Raw genomic sequence first — 15296 nt, 5'->3', positions numbered from 1 at the left:
CGTGCTGCAATTCATGGGATTGCAAAGAGTCGGACATGACTGAGCCACTGAACTGATCTGAAATCAAATCCCTTATGATTATACAGTGGAAGTGAGAAATAGATTTAAGGGATTAGATCTGATAGACAGAGTGCCTGATGAACTGTGGAAAGAGGTTTGTGACATTGTACAGGAGACAGGGATCGAGACCATCCCCATGGAAAAGAAATGCAAAAAAGCAAAATGGCTGTCTGAGGAGGCCTTACAAATAGCTGTGAAAAGAAGGGAAGCAAAAAGCAAAGGAGAAAAGGAAAGATATACTGATTTGAATGCAGAGTGCCAAAGAATAGCAAGGAGAGATAAGAAAGCCTTCCTCAGCAATCGATGCAAAGAAATAGAGGAAAACTACAGAATGGGAAAGACTAGAGATCTCTTCAAGATAATTAGAGATATCAAGGGAACACTTCATGCAAAGATGGGCTCAATAAAGGACAGAAATGGTGTGGACCTAACAGAAGCAGAAGATATTAAGAAGAGGTGGCAAAAATACACAGGAGAACTGTACAAAAAAGAGCTTCACGACCAAGATAATCATGATGGTGTGATCACTCACCTAGAGCCAGACATCCTGTGAAGTCAAATAGGCCTTAGAAAGCATTACTACGAACAAAGCTAATGGAGGTGATGGAATTCCAGTTGAGCTATTTCAAATCCTGGAACATGATGATGTGAAAGTGCTGCACTCAATATGCCAGCAAATTTGGAAAACTCAGCAGTGGCCACAAGACTGGAAAAGGTCAGTTTTCATTCCAATCCCAAAGAAAGGCAATGCCAAAGAATGATCAAACTACTACACAATTGCACTCATCTCACAAGCTAGTAAAGTAATGCTTAAAATTCTCCAAGCCAGGCTTCAGCAATACATGAGCCGTGAACTTCCAGATGTTCAAGCTGGATTTAGAAAAGGGAGAGGAACCAGAGATCAAATTGCCAACATCTGCTGGATCATTGAAAAAGCAAGAGAGTTCCAGAAAAACATCTACTTCTGCTTTATTTACTATGCCAAAGCCTTTGACTGTGTGTATCACAATCAACTGTGGAAAATTCTGAAAGAGATGGGAATACCAGACCACCTGACCTGCCTCTTGGGAAACTTATATGCAGGTCAGGAAGCAACAGTTAGAACTGGACATGGAACAATAGACTGGTTCCAAATAGGACAAGGAGTACGTCAAGGCTGTATATTGTCACCCTGCTTATTTAACTTATATGCAGAGTACATTATGAGAAAAGCTGGGCTGGAAGAAGCACAAGCTGGAATCAAGATTGCCGAGAGAAATCTCAATTACCTCAGATATGCAGATGACACCACCTTTATGGCAGAAAGTGAAGAGGAACTAAAAAGCCTCTTGATGAAAATGAAAGAGGAGAGTGAAAAAGTTGGCTTAAAGCTCAACATTCAGAAAACGAAGATCATGGCATCTGGTCCCATCACTTCATGGGAAATAGATGCGGAAACAGTGGAAACAGTGTCAGACTTTATTTTGGGGGGCTCCAAAATCACTGCAGATGGTGACTGAAACCATGAAATTAAAGGACGCCTACTCCTTGGAAGGAAATTTTTGACCAACGTAGACAGCATATTGAAAAGCAGAGACATGACTTTGCGAGCTAAAGTCCGTCTAGTCGACTATGGTTTTTTCCTGTGGTCATGTATGGATGTGAGAGTTGGACTGTGAAGAAAGCTGAGCACTGAAGAATTGATGCTTTTGAACTGTGGTGTCGGAGAAGACTCTTGAGAGTCCCTTGAACTGTAAGGAGATCCAACCAGTCCATCCTAAATATGATCAGTCCTGGGTATTCATTGGAAGGATTGATGCTAAAGCTGAAACTCCAATACTTTGGCCACCTCATGAGAAGAGTTGACTCATTGGAAAAGACCCTGATGCTGGGAGGTATTGGGGGCAGGAGGAGAAGGGGACGACAGAGGATGAGATGGCTGGATGGCATCACCTACTTGATGGACATGTGTTTGGGTAAACTCCAGGAGTTGGTGATGGACAGAGAGGCCTGATGTGCTGTGTTCATGGGGCCGCAAAGAGTTGGACTCAACTGAATGAGTGAACTAACTGGACTGCTGGTTGATTCATGTTGATATTTGACAGAAAACAGCAAAATTCTGTAAAGCAGTTATCTTTCAATAAAAAATTAATTATAAATATTATGAGCTTGGCATCAATAGCCATGTGGATGGATTTGAAATTTATTTGGGAAAGTCACAAGCTGATTCAGTGAGCCAGAGAGTAGAGGCTTATATCTATATGCGAATAGGTGAGTTTGTTCATTTCCTATCTTCACTCTTTTCCTGAAAGACTGTAAGATAGATACTTAGGGATGGAAATTCTATGAAAAAGTCATATTACAAAATGTTGTTAGGGTTTGATTGTGAGGAAATTGAGTGATGTGATTTTTTTTTCTTAATTTTTGGAGGAACTAAAATATGCTCTATGTAATTGAAGTTGATTGTAGAGCAGTTAAGGACACAGGCACTGGAACAATAGTGCCTGAGTTCGAGTCCTGTGCTATCTAGAGCAAGTGACTTCAGTGCTCTCTCGCTCGCGCGCTCTCTCTCTCTGTAGTATTCTGATTTGTAAAGTTAAGATGATAACAATGGTAAGTTCATGATATGGTTTGATGGTTAAATGAATTAGTATAAGTAAAGGGTATACAGTAATACATGTGTGCCTTTTTCCCCTAATACTATACTCTTTAACACAGTTAAACTAGTCAGGACCATCTACCTAAAACTTGCGTTGGAATTCTTGTCCGTGTTTTAATTTTGAATTTAATTTTGATTTTCCACATCTTTAAAGATTATGTTCCTTTTTTAGGCAGAAACTATAATATATCCATTATTTCAGGCTCTGACATATTTTAAAATTACTTAGGAATTATTAAATACCTCAATCTTCTATAAGATTGAAAAAAAGAAAAGAAAAAGAATGTTTTGGTTTCTAAAATCTGTTAATGAGAGGGAGAATCTTTTAAAGGGTTATAGTTATAGAGGATGAATGCAATGAGAAAACCCACCAGTCCCAAGAGCTGAAGGAAATCTCTATAGAAATGTTAGAGAGGAGGCCTTTCATTTTTCCTGCAGAGTGTCAGAGAACAGAACTCCCAAGCAGTAGGTTAAGGGTATGTTGAGTTTTACTGTTATTTGCGAGATTCAAGATTTGTGTGATTGGAATAGTCAGGCCAAGCGTAGTCTTTGATTTCACCATCAGGTCCTCATTTCAAATATGTCCACTGATTATTGTTCAAGATACATCATTCCTAATATATAGAAAAGAATTAAATGAACTCCTTAATTTCAGTTATTTTATCTTCAACAATTTCCTGAAACATCAACAGTGAAAAAAGTAAAAATGAGAAAGTAAAAATGAAATAATGGGAATGGCTGAGGGGAGGCAAAAATACAAAGAAAAAAGATAAAGGATGTATCATAGGAAGAAAGAAAATAAGAAAAGAAGCTAAAATTCATGTTGGTAAAGTAACATTTGACATTTTAAAATTGAAGTGCTAGGTGAGTTTGAAAAGTTTGCATGTATTATAATAAACTACCTTTCAATAGCATCAATTATATAAAAGTTCTGCTAAACATTTTACATTCAATGCCTTTGTGAATATTACATTTTCATGACTTTTGCCTGACATTTAATTTCATATCAGCATTACTTTTATGTGCCATTGGAGGTCTTCCATTTTTTATAATATTCCTGTTCATAAATAAAATATAAATGACATAAGCAGTGCCTAATATAGTTTTGGGTAAATTGTTTAGTTGCTTTAACTTACTTAAAACTATTAGTATGCATGTATATCAATTAGTAATAAAAATTAACTTCTCAATGTCAAACTGTTTTACGGATGTAATATATTGCTACTGTATTTCTCATCCTGTTTCTTCTTCAATAAATCTTTTCTTCATTGAAAAGGTTAATAATTACTAGTATTATCATACTTAAAGGAAAGGTCACTTATAGAAAGAATTTGGACTTTGTGTGTTAAAATAATTTTGTCATCTTTTCTCTAGATAACCTTATATATTTTGTATGAATGGGAGGTCTAGAAGAAATCATTGCAAAAATATATTCTTGTTTAGCTTCATACCTATATCTATATCTGTATCTATATATGTATGTATATAATTATGGATATGGCATTTTAGAAGTAAGGAATAACAAAATCTTGGGCAAATTGTTGCTCTATTGTTCTGCTTGAGATTATGTTAAAAAACATTTCAATTGTGATTCTGCCATCAGTTGTCAATTGAAAGCTTCACAATCTTTGCAAACATAATAATTCACTTAATTTCATTTTTAGCTCTAAGATTAGGTGAATTAACATACAAGATATTTGTCTTATAAGGAGCATACCATGCTGTTAACTATAGTGAATTCCTATCATTGTATTTTTGGTTAAATTTCCAATTTTAATTTCCTTAACTCTATGGTATAACAGCTTATAAACTTAATACTAAAATTTTTGCATCAGGATTTTATTCTTGGATGTTTAGCTGAAGGATAGTCTTTCAGAATTTACCCAATATAGATGTGGGATGGTTCATATGAGAAATCTGTATGCAGGTCAGGAAGCAACAGTTAGAACTGGACATGGAACAACAGACTGGTTCCAAATTGGGAAAGTAGTACATCAAGGCTTTATCTGGTCACCCTGCTTATGTAACTTATGTGCAGAGTACATCATGAGAAATGCTGGACTGGATGAAGCACAAGCTGGAATCAAGATTGCCGGGAGAAATATCAATAACCTCAGATATGCAGATGACACCACCCTTAGAGCAGAAAATGAACAACTAAAGAGCCTCTTGATAAAAGTGAAAGAGAAGACTAAAGAAGTTGGCTTAAAACTCAACATTCAGAAAACTGAATGTTTTCTGATCATGGCTTTTGGTCCCATCACTTCATGGCAAATAGATGGGGAAACAATGGAAACAGTGAGAGACTTTACTTTTTTGGGCTTCAAAATCACTGCAGATGGTAACTGCAGCCATGAAATTAAAAGATGCTTACTCCTTGGAAGAAAAGTTATGACCAACCTAGATAGCATATTAAAAAGCAGAGACATTACTTTGACAACAAATGTCCATCTAGTCAAAGCTATGGTTTTTCCAGTGGTCATGTATAGATGTGAGAGTTGGACTATAAAGAAAGCTGAACACTGAAGAATTGATGCTTTTGAACTGTGGTGTTGGAAGAGACTCTTGAGAGTCCCTTGGACTGCAAGGAGATCCAACCAGTCCATCCTAAAGGAAATCAGTCCTGAATATTCATTGGAAGGATTGATGCTGAAGCTGAAACTCCAATACTTTGGACACCTGATGCAAAGAACTGACTTATTTGAAAAGACCCTGATGCTAGGAAAGATTGAAGGCAGGAGGAGAAGGGGACGACAGAGGATGAGATGGTTGGATGGCATCACCGACTTAGACATGAGTTTGAGTAAACTCTGGGAGTTAGTCATGGACATGGAGGCCTGTTGTGCGGCAGTCCATTGCAGTCCATGGGGTCGCAAAGGGTTGGACACGCTGAGCAACTGAACTGAACTATATGATACATATTTTCTAACTGAATTTTAAGTGAACATAAACATTCTCTACCTGTGTGTTTTTCTGGGCTGCTTCCTTTCCCACCATCTATTAACATTTTTTTTTTTCCTAATAACACCCTTAAGGACCAAGTATGAGAAGAATCATTTCGAAAACAAAAAGCACAGTTTCTGTGTGTCTTGAATTACCAACCTAGACCTTGAATAGTCTTTCTGTGTTATGATTTTAGGAAACATAGGGATACAAATTTTAAAATAAAGCACTTCCAGTTGGTAGAAACCTGTTGATACTTTTTGAAGAGTAAAGCTATTTAAAAAGTAAGCCATAAGACTGTTCTATAGATCAGTGTCTCTTTTGCTGTCTCGTACACCGGGTTATTGTTACCATCTTTCTAAATTCCATATATATGCGTTAGTATACTGAATTCCTCTGTGGGAGAGGGAGAGGGTGGGAAGATTTGGGAGAATGACATTGAAACATGTAAAATATCATGTAAGAAACGAGTTGCCAGTCCAGGTTCGATGCACGATACTGGATGCTTGGGGCTAGTGCACTGGGACGACCCAGAGGGATGGTATGGGGAGGGAGGAGGGAGGAGGGTTCAGGATGGGGAACACATGTATACCTGTGGCAGATTCATTTTGATATTTGGCAAAACTAATACAATTATGTAAAGTTTAAAAATAAAATAAAAAAAAAAAAGAAAACATAGGCAGTACACTCTTTGCCATCAATCTTAGAAATATTTTTTAGAATACACCTCCTCAGAGAAGGGAAACAAGAGGGAAAAAAAAAAAAAGTAAGCCAATAAGTGCCTTTGAAAAAAGTGAAAAATGGAATGTTTAGTGGCCTCATGTAGATAAAAGCTTCTTCTGTCTGTTCCCAGAAATCCAAGAGCTGTAGTCAAAAAGTAGCAATTTAAGATCATTCACATTGGCTGAAAGGATAAAAAAATTGCAGTGTATCTATGAAGCTAAGGAGCTCCTCCTGGCAGGCAGGTCTCAGAGCAGAGCTGCTGCTGCTGCTGCTAAGTCGCTTCAGTCGTGTCCAACTCTGTGCAACCCCATAGATGGCAGCCCACCAGGCTCCCCCTTCCCTGGGATTCTCCAGGCAAGAACACTGGGGTGGGTGCCATTTCACTATGTATTGACACATTAACTCTTGACATTCTCAAGCCCTTTTAGATTCATGCAAACTACACGTAGTAGGGCTTGAATCAAAGGGTTCAAATGCCTGAAAACAGGACAGCAGCAGGTTGAATGTGAACTGTAGTTTCCAAGTTCTAAGCACAGTTGTTCTGCTCTTTGTCCTCCATTAGCAAGAGAAAAGAAATTTTAAAAATATTGCTTAGAAGAGACCATAAAGTGGAGATTGTGTATGTGTGTGTATTTTTTTCCCCTCAGAGCAATGGACATGGAAGCAATTCTCCCTTATTTAAAACCACAGTGCCCAGAAACATCAGTGTGAGCCAGGGCAATGCAGAGAGCAAGCCACAGAGATCTCTTAGGTCCTAGAGTCAGAGCAACCTCCAGGGGAATCTAAGGATCCAGGCAGAATCATTCAGATTTAATGCACAACTGGTGCTTGTAGTCATATTGATGACAAAACAAGGATAAATAAGCCCATCAGATCTCTGAAATTGCTAACATCATACCAGCTTTGGGGGACTTTCAGAGTCTGAATGTTGTAATGTTTGAAAATAGTAGGTTTTGGAATTTGACAGTCAGCTGTGATGCTCCAGGTACTTGTACTTTAATAGCTGTGAGAAGTTGGGGAAATGACTTAATCCCTGAGTCACAGATGCTTGCTAAATCGCTTCAGTCATGTCCGACTCTGCAACCCCATGGACTGTAGCCTGCCAGAATCCTTTGTCCATGGGATTCTCCAGGCCAGAATACTGGAGTGGGTTGCCATGCCCTCCTCCAGGGGGTCTTCCTGACCAAGGGATTGAACCCACATCTTATGTCTCCTAAATTGTCAGGCAGGTTCTTTATGACTAGTATCACCTGGATACCTCATCTGTAAAATGGGAATAGTACTAGTACTTAACTTTTAGGATTGTTTGATTAAATGACATCATATACGTTGTGTTAAGCTTATAGTAAATCCTTGCTTATTTTAAGGGCTCTATAAATCATATCTATTAGCATGTGATTTTGGATACCATAAGATAGGTGTGTTATATATTCAAATCTAAGAGTTAAAGATATAAAAGAGACTTATAGATTTCTCTGACTAGATAAAGTTGCTTACCATATTGGAAATTGGCAACTACAAAGAGAGATAACTCAGAAAAAACAAATGTAAACTCTTCAGCTAAAACTGACAGTTTTATAATTAACAAGTGAGATTAGGGGAAAGCTGAGCCTAAGAAGACCCCACAGACCCTTTTGCATCGTGACTTAAGTGAAGCTCACACCTACATTAACGCTGACTTTCAGTGGCTTTCCTTACATGATGAGTTTTTATCCTCTCATTTATTTTATAGTTTGTGGTGTCCTTTCTCTCCTGTATGTACATTTCTAGTGTAGGCCATGTGCATTACTCTGAAGGGGGACAGGATGTAAATTCTGCACAAGTTAGTGGATACTTTATACATACTTTACAATAAATGCAATGATGACCTGGAAGGGGAAACAAAGGATACTCTAGAATCTAGAAGGAATCAACATAAAAAATGACCAGGAAAGGAGTCATGGCAGAAACAGGAATGATTTACACATCCCTAAAATAGTTTTGTGATGCTAGAGGAAATTGAAACTCACATAATAATTTGAACACATAGTACTATCTAGAGTATCTACCTATTCAAGTGAGCCATAGAGTATACTTCACTATTTCAGTTCATTTAAATTGTCTTCTCTTTGCCAAGTTTTGTATTGAATTATATCATTCTGATATTGGAAAAACCTTACTTTAAATGCAGGAACTTGGGTGGGCCCAACAAACTATTCAGTTAGTGTGCATCACACATAAGTATCCAAAGGAAAGCCAGCCCACTCAGGGAACTGCCAGGTGGTCATACATATGCAAGTGATATAAAGTACACTTACACAAACCTGCTGGATTTCATCAAATAATTTTCCCTCAAATGGTTTTGACTGCATTTTGCAATTTATAGCTCATAAATTTGGCATCCTAGAAATATACCTTTTACATGTCATTTAGAGATCAAAGTACTCAGGCCTCGGAGTTAAGTTTTAGTTATATACCTCCAGCTTGATGATCTACTCTCCCTAAATTCAGTGTACAATTACCTGTTTCAGAGTAGGTTTGGCCTAATTGTATTTCCCCCCCTGAAAATAAAGCACAGATAATAATTTCCCCTTACTTTATAAAGTCTTTAAATTAGTGAAGCATGAACAACAAATAATTATTGTCATTATTTTATACAGTTATCATACAAAATTGCAATTAAATAAGGAAGTCTTACTGCCTTTCCAGACACTGTAGCAATTGCCAGGTTCCATTTCACAAAACCAGATGGAAAAAAAAAAAAATCTCATTATACTGAAAAAATTAAGTCAGGGAAGAGAGTCTTCTGTATTACTCTTTTTATAGTTTTATCTTTGGCCCTGCTCTCAAGTTGAGACCATTAAAGCTTTCAACAACAAAAATTTATTTCACAAATATAGGCTTTATTTGTACAAACTAGGTTCATACTGAAAAATTTATGTCAAATGTTTTCAGCCTATAAGGAGTATCCTTAAACTGAAATATAAAAATTCCTCTGGGCACTCCTCGTTCACTGGTGCAGCATCTAAAGTGATGCTGCACGGAGGTGCATAATGAATGCCTTCTGATGATGCACTGACATTTCTAAGAAATGCCTCTGCCTCAAATCAATCCAGTCCAACCAGCAAATGATTTGACATTCAAAGCTTCAGGAAACACTATATGAATATATTTTTCCCCATTGTACAATAAAGATTCAATCATAGAGCTGTCATAGGAAACTGAGATTCTGCCTTATGTTTTCAAATTAATCTGCCAGCCTCATTTATTTATCTTACTTGTAAAATAACTTTTACAAGTAGAAAAGCCTTTAGATGTGTTCGTAATTCTAATAAGATCTATATGGTCTTTTATACTGTTACAGTTAAAATACTATCAGTATCATCGTAGTCAATGGATCAAGTCAACCATCTAAGCAAACATGGTTTTCTACAAAAAAATGCCTGACCCATGTTCTTGATTAATTATCGCTAATTCCTTAAATAGTTAAACCGAACTTTTGAGCATTAGGTAAAAGCTATTGTTGTTGTTGTTGTTTTTTTAATTGACTGTAAAGAAACTCAACTCTAATAGCAGGATGCAGAATTGGCAGTTTCAGGTCAAATGTAATGATAACTTTTGTGTACATATCAGCCCCACTTCTCTCATATCTATCTAAAGCACAGTTAATGACTAACAGATGCTTCCCGTTCTCAAAAGTGCTTGAGTACACTGCTCCATCTCATTATCTCCAGGTTCTTGTGATTGAAACTTAAGCCCTCTGGTCATAATTTAATTAAGTCTGTATTTTAAAGTTCTATGCTCCAAATATTTAATTTCTTAAACACTATAGATGTGGAGTGATGCTGTGTTAGTGGATCACTTACACCGTGTTAGACCTTGTTCTAAGCACATTTAATGATTTATATCACTTGTAGTAATATAAGTAGTATTATAATACTATTTGCATGTAGTAATACATGCAAATACAATGCTCTTAATATATCCATTTTACAAATATGGAGTTTAAGTATAAATAAATTAAATGATTGGTTTAAATTACATAGCAGAGTTAGGATGTGAACTAAGTAGTCTGACTATAGTGTTAATTTAGAGATTGATAAGGTCAGAGCATTCATGTAGTAAATTCCCTCTCTGCAAATGCTGAGCAAGGAAGTAACAGTGCCATAATTTTATTTCTAAGTGACATCTGTAATATATAACTTATTAAAATGAAACTTTCATTTACTGTGTATTTATTTTCTAAAGTATCTGCCAGCTGTTGTGCTATTAGATTTGAAAGACTATATTTTATATATTAAATTTTAGCATATTTCTATATTCATTTTTTACACCTATATAATTTACTTAGTTTCAGCCAGTAAAAATGTGTGAAAGATAGCATTCAGAAGTATCAATTTATTTTAAACTACTCATATGCTTAGTAAGAATACAAATTCATTTTTATTGATCTAAGCTTGTCATAGTGTAGAAAGATATCTCTTAGTTCATCTTATATTTGTTTTCTTTCCCTTACAAAAGAATAAGTGTGTATAAAAGATAAATGTTTGAGTATATTGAATTTTAAAAACAATTTAGCCTGCTCTGTGGGCCTGGGTAGGAAGGGATTCCACCTAAATAAATAAGGTATTTGAAAATTGTGCTTTTCATAAAAATTAAATTTTATAACAAAATAAAAAGAAGTAGTATAATAAAGAATGTAAGGATGCAATAAATACTTCTATTTCAAGAAAGGTAACAAGTTTCTATGACTTGATGTAGACTTTATTTTGGGGGCTCCAAAATCACTGCAGATGGTGATTGCAGCCATGAAATTAAAAGACGCTTACTCCTTGGAAGGAAAGTTATGACCAACCTAGATAGCATATTCAAAAGCAGCGACATTACTTTGCCAACAAAGGTCTGTCTAGTCACGGCTATGGTTTTTCTAGTGGTCATCTATGGATGTAAGAGTTGGACTGAGAAGAAAGCTGAGCGCCAAAGAATTGATGCTTTTGAACTGTGGTGGTGGAGAAGACTCTTGAGAGTCCCTTGGACTGCAAGGAGATCCAACCAATCCATCCTAAAGGAGATCAGTCCTGGGCATTCTTTGGAAGGAATAAGGAATGATGCTAAAGCTGAAATTCCAGTACTTTGGCCACCTCATACAAAGAGTTGACTCATTGGAAAAGACTCTGATGCTGGGAGGGATTAGGGGCAGGAGGAGAAGGGGACGACAGAGGATGAGATGGCTGGATGGCATCACCGACTTGATGGACGTAAGTTTGAGTGAACTCCGGGAGTTGGTGATGGACAGGGAGGCCTGGCGTGCTTTGATTCATGGGGTCGCAAAGAGTCGGACACGACTGAGCAACTGAACTGAACTAAGTACATTTCTTTTAGGGAAAAATTCATGTGGTAGATTCTAAAATCTGCCCCATGTATTTTTAAAAAATTTCTCATATATGGTAGCTGTAAACTAATATGACAGTATAAGTTAGAATGAATCAAGTATATCAGTTGTAGAAAATGTGTGAAGTTTGACCTAATTATGCAATCATACCTAAGACATACTGATTTTGCTGAAGATTTCCTTTTACAATATAAAATTTCCATTGTATTTGGGAATTTTAAAGTTCTGGTGAAAAAAAAAATGAGATATTTCCTTTGCTTGGTCTCATGGGTAATAGGTTTTTAAAGAAAGCTATGTTATTTGTGGGACAAATGAAATAATTCATCCTTATTTAAAATTGAATATATCATTAATTTTATTCAGTTTAATTTTTGAGAAGTTCATTTTAAATAGGGTAAGTGAAACAAAACTGTCAGGGCTGAGATTTATGCTTTTGTAAAAAGGTATAATATTTTCCTGTGTGTGTGTGTTAGTCACTTAGCTGTGTCCGACTCTGTGACACCATGGAATGTAGCCCGCCAGGCTCCTCTGTCCATGGAATTCTCCAGGCAAGAATACTGGAGTGGGTTGCCATTTCCTTCTCCAGGGGATTTTACTAACCCAGGGATCAAACCTGGGTCTCCTGCTTGGCAGACTGACTCTTTACCATCTGAGCCACCAGATTTTTTCCCCATTTTTTCCTTAAAATAATTTTAAACAAATGAATTTCTAATGATCTATAATATACATTTATCAAATAAGTTTTTCAGTGCTTTATTATATGTGTTGAAAGTGAAAGTCCCTCAGTTGTGTCTGACTCTTTGAGACCCCCATGGACTATACAGTCCATGGAATTCTCCAGGCCAGAATACTGTAGTGGGTGGCCATTCTCTTCTCCAGGGGATCTTCCCAACCCAGGAATAGAACCCAGGCCTCCCGCACTGCAGGCAGATTCTTAACCAGTTGAGCCACCAGGGAAGCCCATTATATGTTATCACAATCTATTTCTTTGAAAATTTTCCTAAAATTTTGGGTTTTGTTAGATCAAGTGGCTCAATCCATGCAGATACTGGTCTCCTGGAAGATAGAATTTAGTGTAAATTTATAAATTTGTAATGAGTCCAGAAGTGGTAGTAAGGATGTCAGGGAGATATCCATCATGGTGAGGAGTTAATATCTGTATCTGCATAACATTCTAATTGATGGCTCTGTCTGATGTTTGAAAAGCGTTAAATTGCTGATGTACAGGTGATGGAATGCCTATTGTCAGGCTAGAAATGAAAACTCTTCCTCATCACTGCAGTTGGTTTGTAAATGATTTGTAGAGAAATGACTTTGAATGTTTGTATTAGAGGTCAGAATTAGTGATCTCACTTTTCTATAGTAACTTCTGTGTGCCAAAATCTTCCTTGAGCATAAACCACAGTCTACAATTCAGTATTTTTAAAGAAAACTATTAGAGACACTCTGATTCATTAAAATGGGAGGAAAAAAAATCTAGAAAACTATATTGAAACAGTGTCTAAATAAATCAATAATGCAGAAACTGAACTGTTAAAGAAGTAAATAATCATATGTCAAGATAAGTCAAATAAGAAAAAAAAATTGATAACTGCTAGAAATTGTACTATTTTGCAGTGTACATTAAAAAATGGATTGTGGGGTTTTTAACACCACAGTTTATTAAGCACTAACATTAATCTAATAGTTTTATAAAACCACAAATCACCTGAAATGTGTCCCGAAATATCACTTTTCTCAGCCAAAAGAATGATTCAGCATTGGACATCAGCTTTCTCTTCTGTAATATGAAATAGGTTAGAATCATGGATTTTAAAGATACTTTATTTCTACTGCCTTCAGGTTTTTCCTGTTCTCTAGTAATGTCTCATGCTGATTTTTTTTTTTTTTTTAACCAACTATAACCATCTCCTGCTGCTGCTGCTAAGTCGCTTCAGTGGTGTCCAACTCTGTGCGACCCCATAGATGGCAGCCCACCAGGCTCCCCCATCCCTGGGATTCTCCAGGCAAGAATACTGGAGTGGGTTGCCATTTCCTTCTCCAATGCATGAAAGTGAAAAGTGAAAGTGAAGTCGCTCAGTCGTGTCCGACTCTTAGCGACCCCAGGGACTGCAGCCCACCAGGCTCCCCCATCCATGGGATTTGCCAGGCAAGAGTACTGGAGTGGGGTGCCATTGCCTTCTCTGATAACCATCTCCTAACCTGTCAATAATTATCACTAACTCCATAATCACTCCATTTCTCTGCTTGTCTTGTTGTGACCAAAGAATTCAAATAATGCATTTTTTTTTTTTTTTGAATCATTGTGGAAAACAGGTCAAGCAGAAAAAGGGGAGAGGGAAGGAGGCAGAACAGAAGAGGGAGGGGAAAAAAAAGAGTCACTCCTCAGGCTGTTCTAATACATAGTACCAATTAAACACCTGCGTAACAGTTAGTATGCCATGTGGCACTTTAAAAAAAAGACCCTAGTCTACACAGGGACTAACTGTAAAACAACAAGCTTCATATTGTGTGTCAAGTGTGCGTGTGTGAGCATATTATGCAACCTCTTCCCTTTTCCACAATGTCATGAAGAATTATGTCTTGTCTTCTATATTATCTAACTGATTTTATTTCTTTCAACAATCCTTGACTCTCCTCCCTCCTCCAATATAAGAAATGGCCCTTTAAACCCATACGGCCTATATGACCCAAATTGGTGCTTTACCTTCGCTATCTCAGTTAATTCTATTGACAGTACTATGAGGTTTATGTTACCATCATGCCCGTTTCACAAATGAAGACCCTGAGTTGCAGAGAAGGTAAGCCTTTTGGCCACGATTACCCTTTCTTAGCTTTTTCTCCAGCTCAGGCTCTTGTGCTCCCTCCCCTGTCATAGCACGCCAGTCTGGGTTTATCAAGTGCTCCATGTACCATGCACTCGTGTTCATCTGTGTGTTTTTATGTTTCACCCCCGCCTAGCTGCTCTCCTCTCACACCCCTTGTCTGCCCTAGTTTAACTTCTCCCTTCTCTCCAGTAGTACTCCTCTCTTCTCTCCAGTTAGACAGAACTTCAACAGAGAGTCATTTCCCACATTTCCTGCTAGAATCCATCACCACTGAGTCTCCCTTGCATTTTTGCATTTGTTATGTGACTGACTTGTTTGTTCAAAGGTCTGTTGTTCTTTTTGAATCGTTCCCTGCTTGAGGAATAGGGACCCATTCATCTTCGTTTTCACTGCCTATTCCAGTACCTGACATATATTAGATACTCATCTTTATTGAGTCAGCCTGTACAAGACTAAATCCTAGAAGATATGGTAGCAGATGAGAAATTTAATCGGAGTTAAACTTTTTATATTGTAAAGTTAATACTTAATGGTACTTGAATTGTCTTAAACATTCAGGACGTTTTAATGTATATGGAAATCTGCCAGCCAGGATTGAAATTGTATATACCCATAATTCTGTACATAATGCCACTCTTTCATGAAGTCTTTGTACCTTTTTCATTAGAGTTCACTTGTTCACAACTGGCCCTAAGGCATTTGGGAAATCAGTTGTCGGCTATGTTCTATTTTT

General features: G+C 37.1%; 1 protein-coding gene across 8 annotated transcripts in view; it reads left to right on the top strand.

The window, feature by feature from the left end:
* Positions 1–15296, top strand: part of NAALADL2 (N-acetylated alpha-linked acidic dipeptidase like 2) — a 1562846-nt gene that overhangs the window by 696174 nt on the left and 851376 nt on the right. Inside the window, exon 1 of one of the 8 annotated variants that reach the window (XM_024995413.2) lies at positions 11103–11601. The exons of the other annotated variants lie outside the window; for them this stretch is intronic. Coding sequence (XP_024851181.1) covers positions 11571–11601 — 31 coding nt within the window. The 5' untranslated portion in view covers positions 11103–11570. Of the gene's footprint in view, positions 1–11102; positions 11602–15296 lie in introns of those variants that run through there. 8 annotated transcript variants of the gene reach the window in all.

The sequence above is a fragment of the Bos taurus genome, chromosome 1, assembly GCF_002263795.3.
Source record: "Bos taurus isolate L1 Dominette 01449 registration number 42190680 breed Hereford chromosome 1, ARS-UCD2.0, whole genome shotgun sequence".
Lineage (NCBI taxonomy): Eukaryota > Metazoa > Chordata > Mammalia > Artiodactyla > Bovidae > Bos > Bos taurus.
The sequence above is the reverse complement of the archived record's forward strand: the minus strand, read 5'-3'. Positions and strand labels throughout refer to the sequence as shown.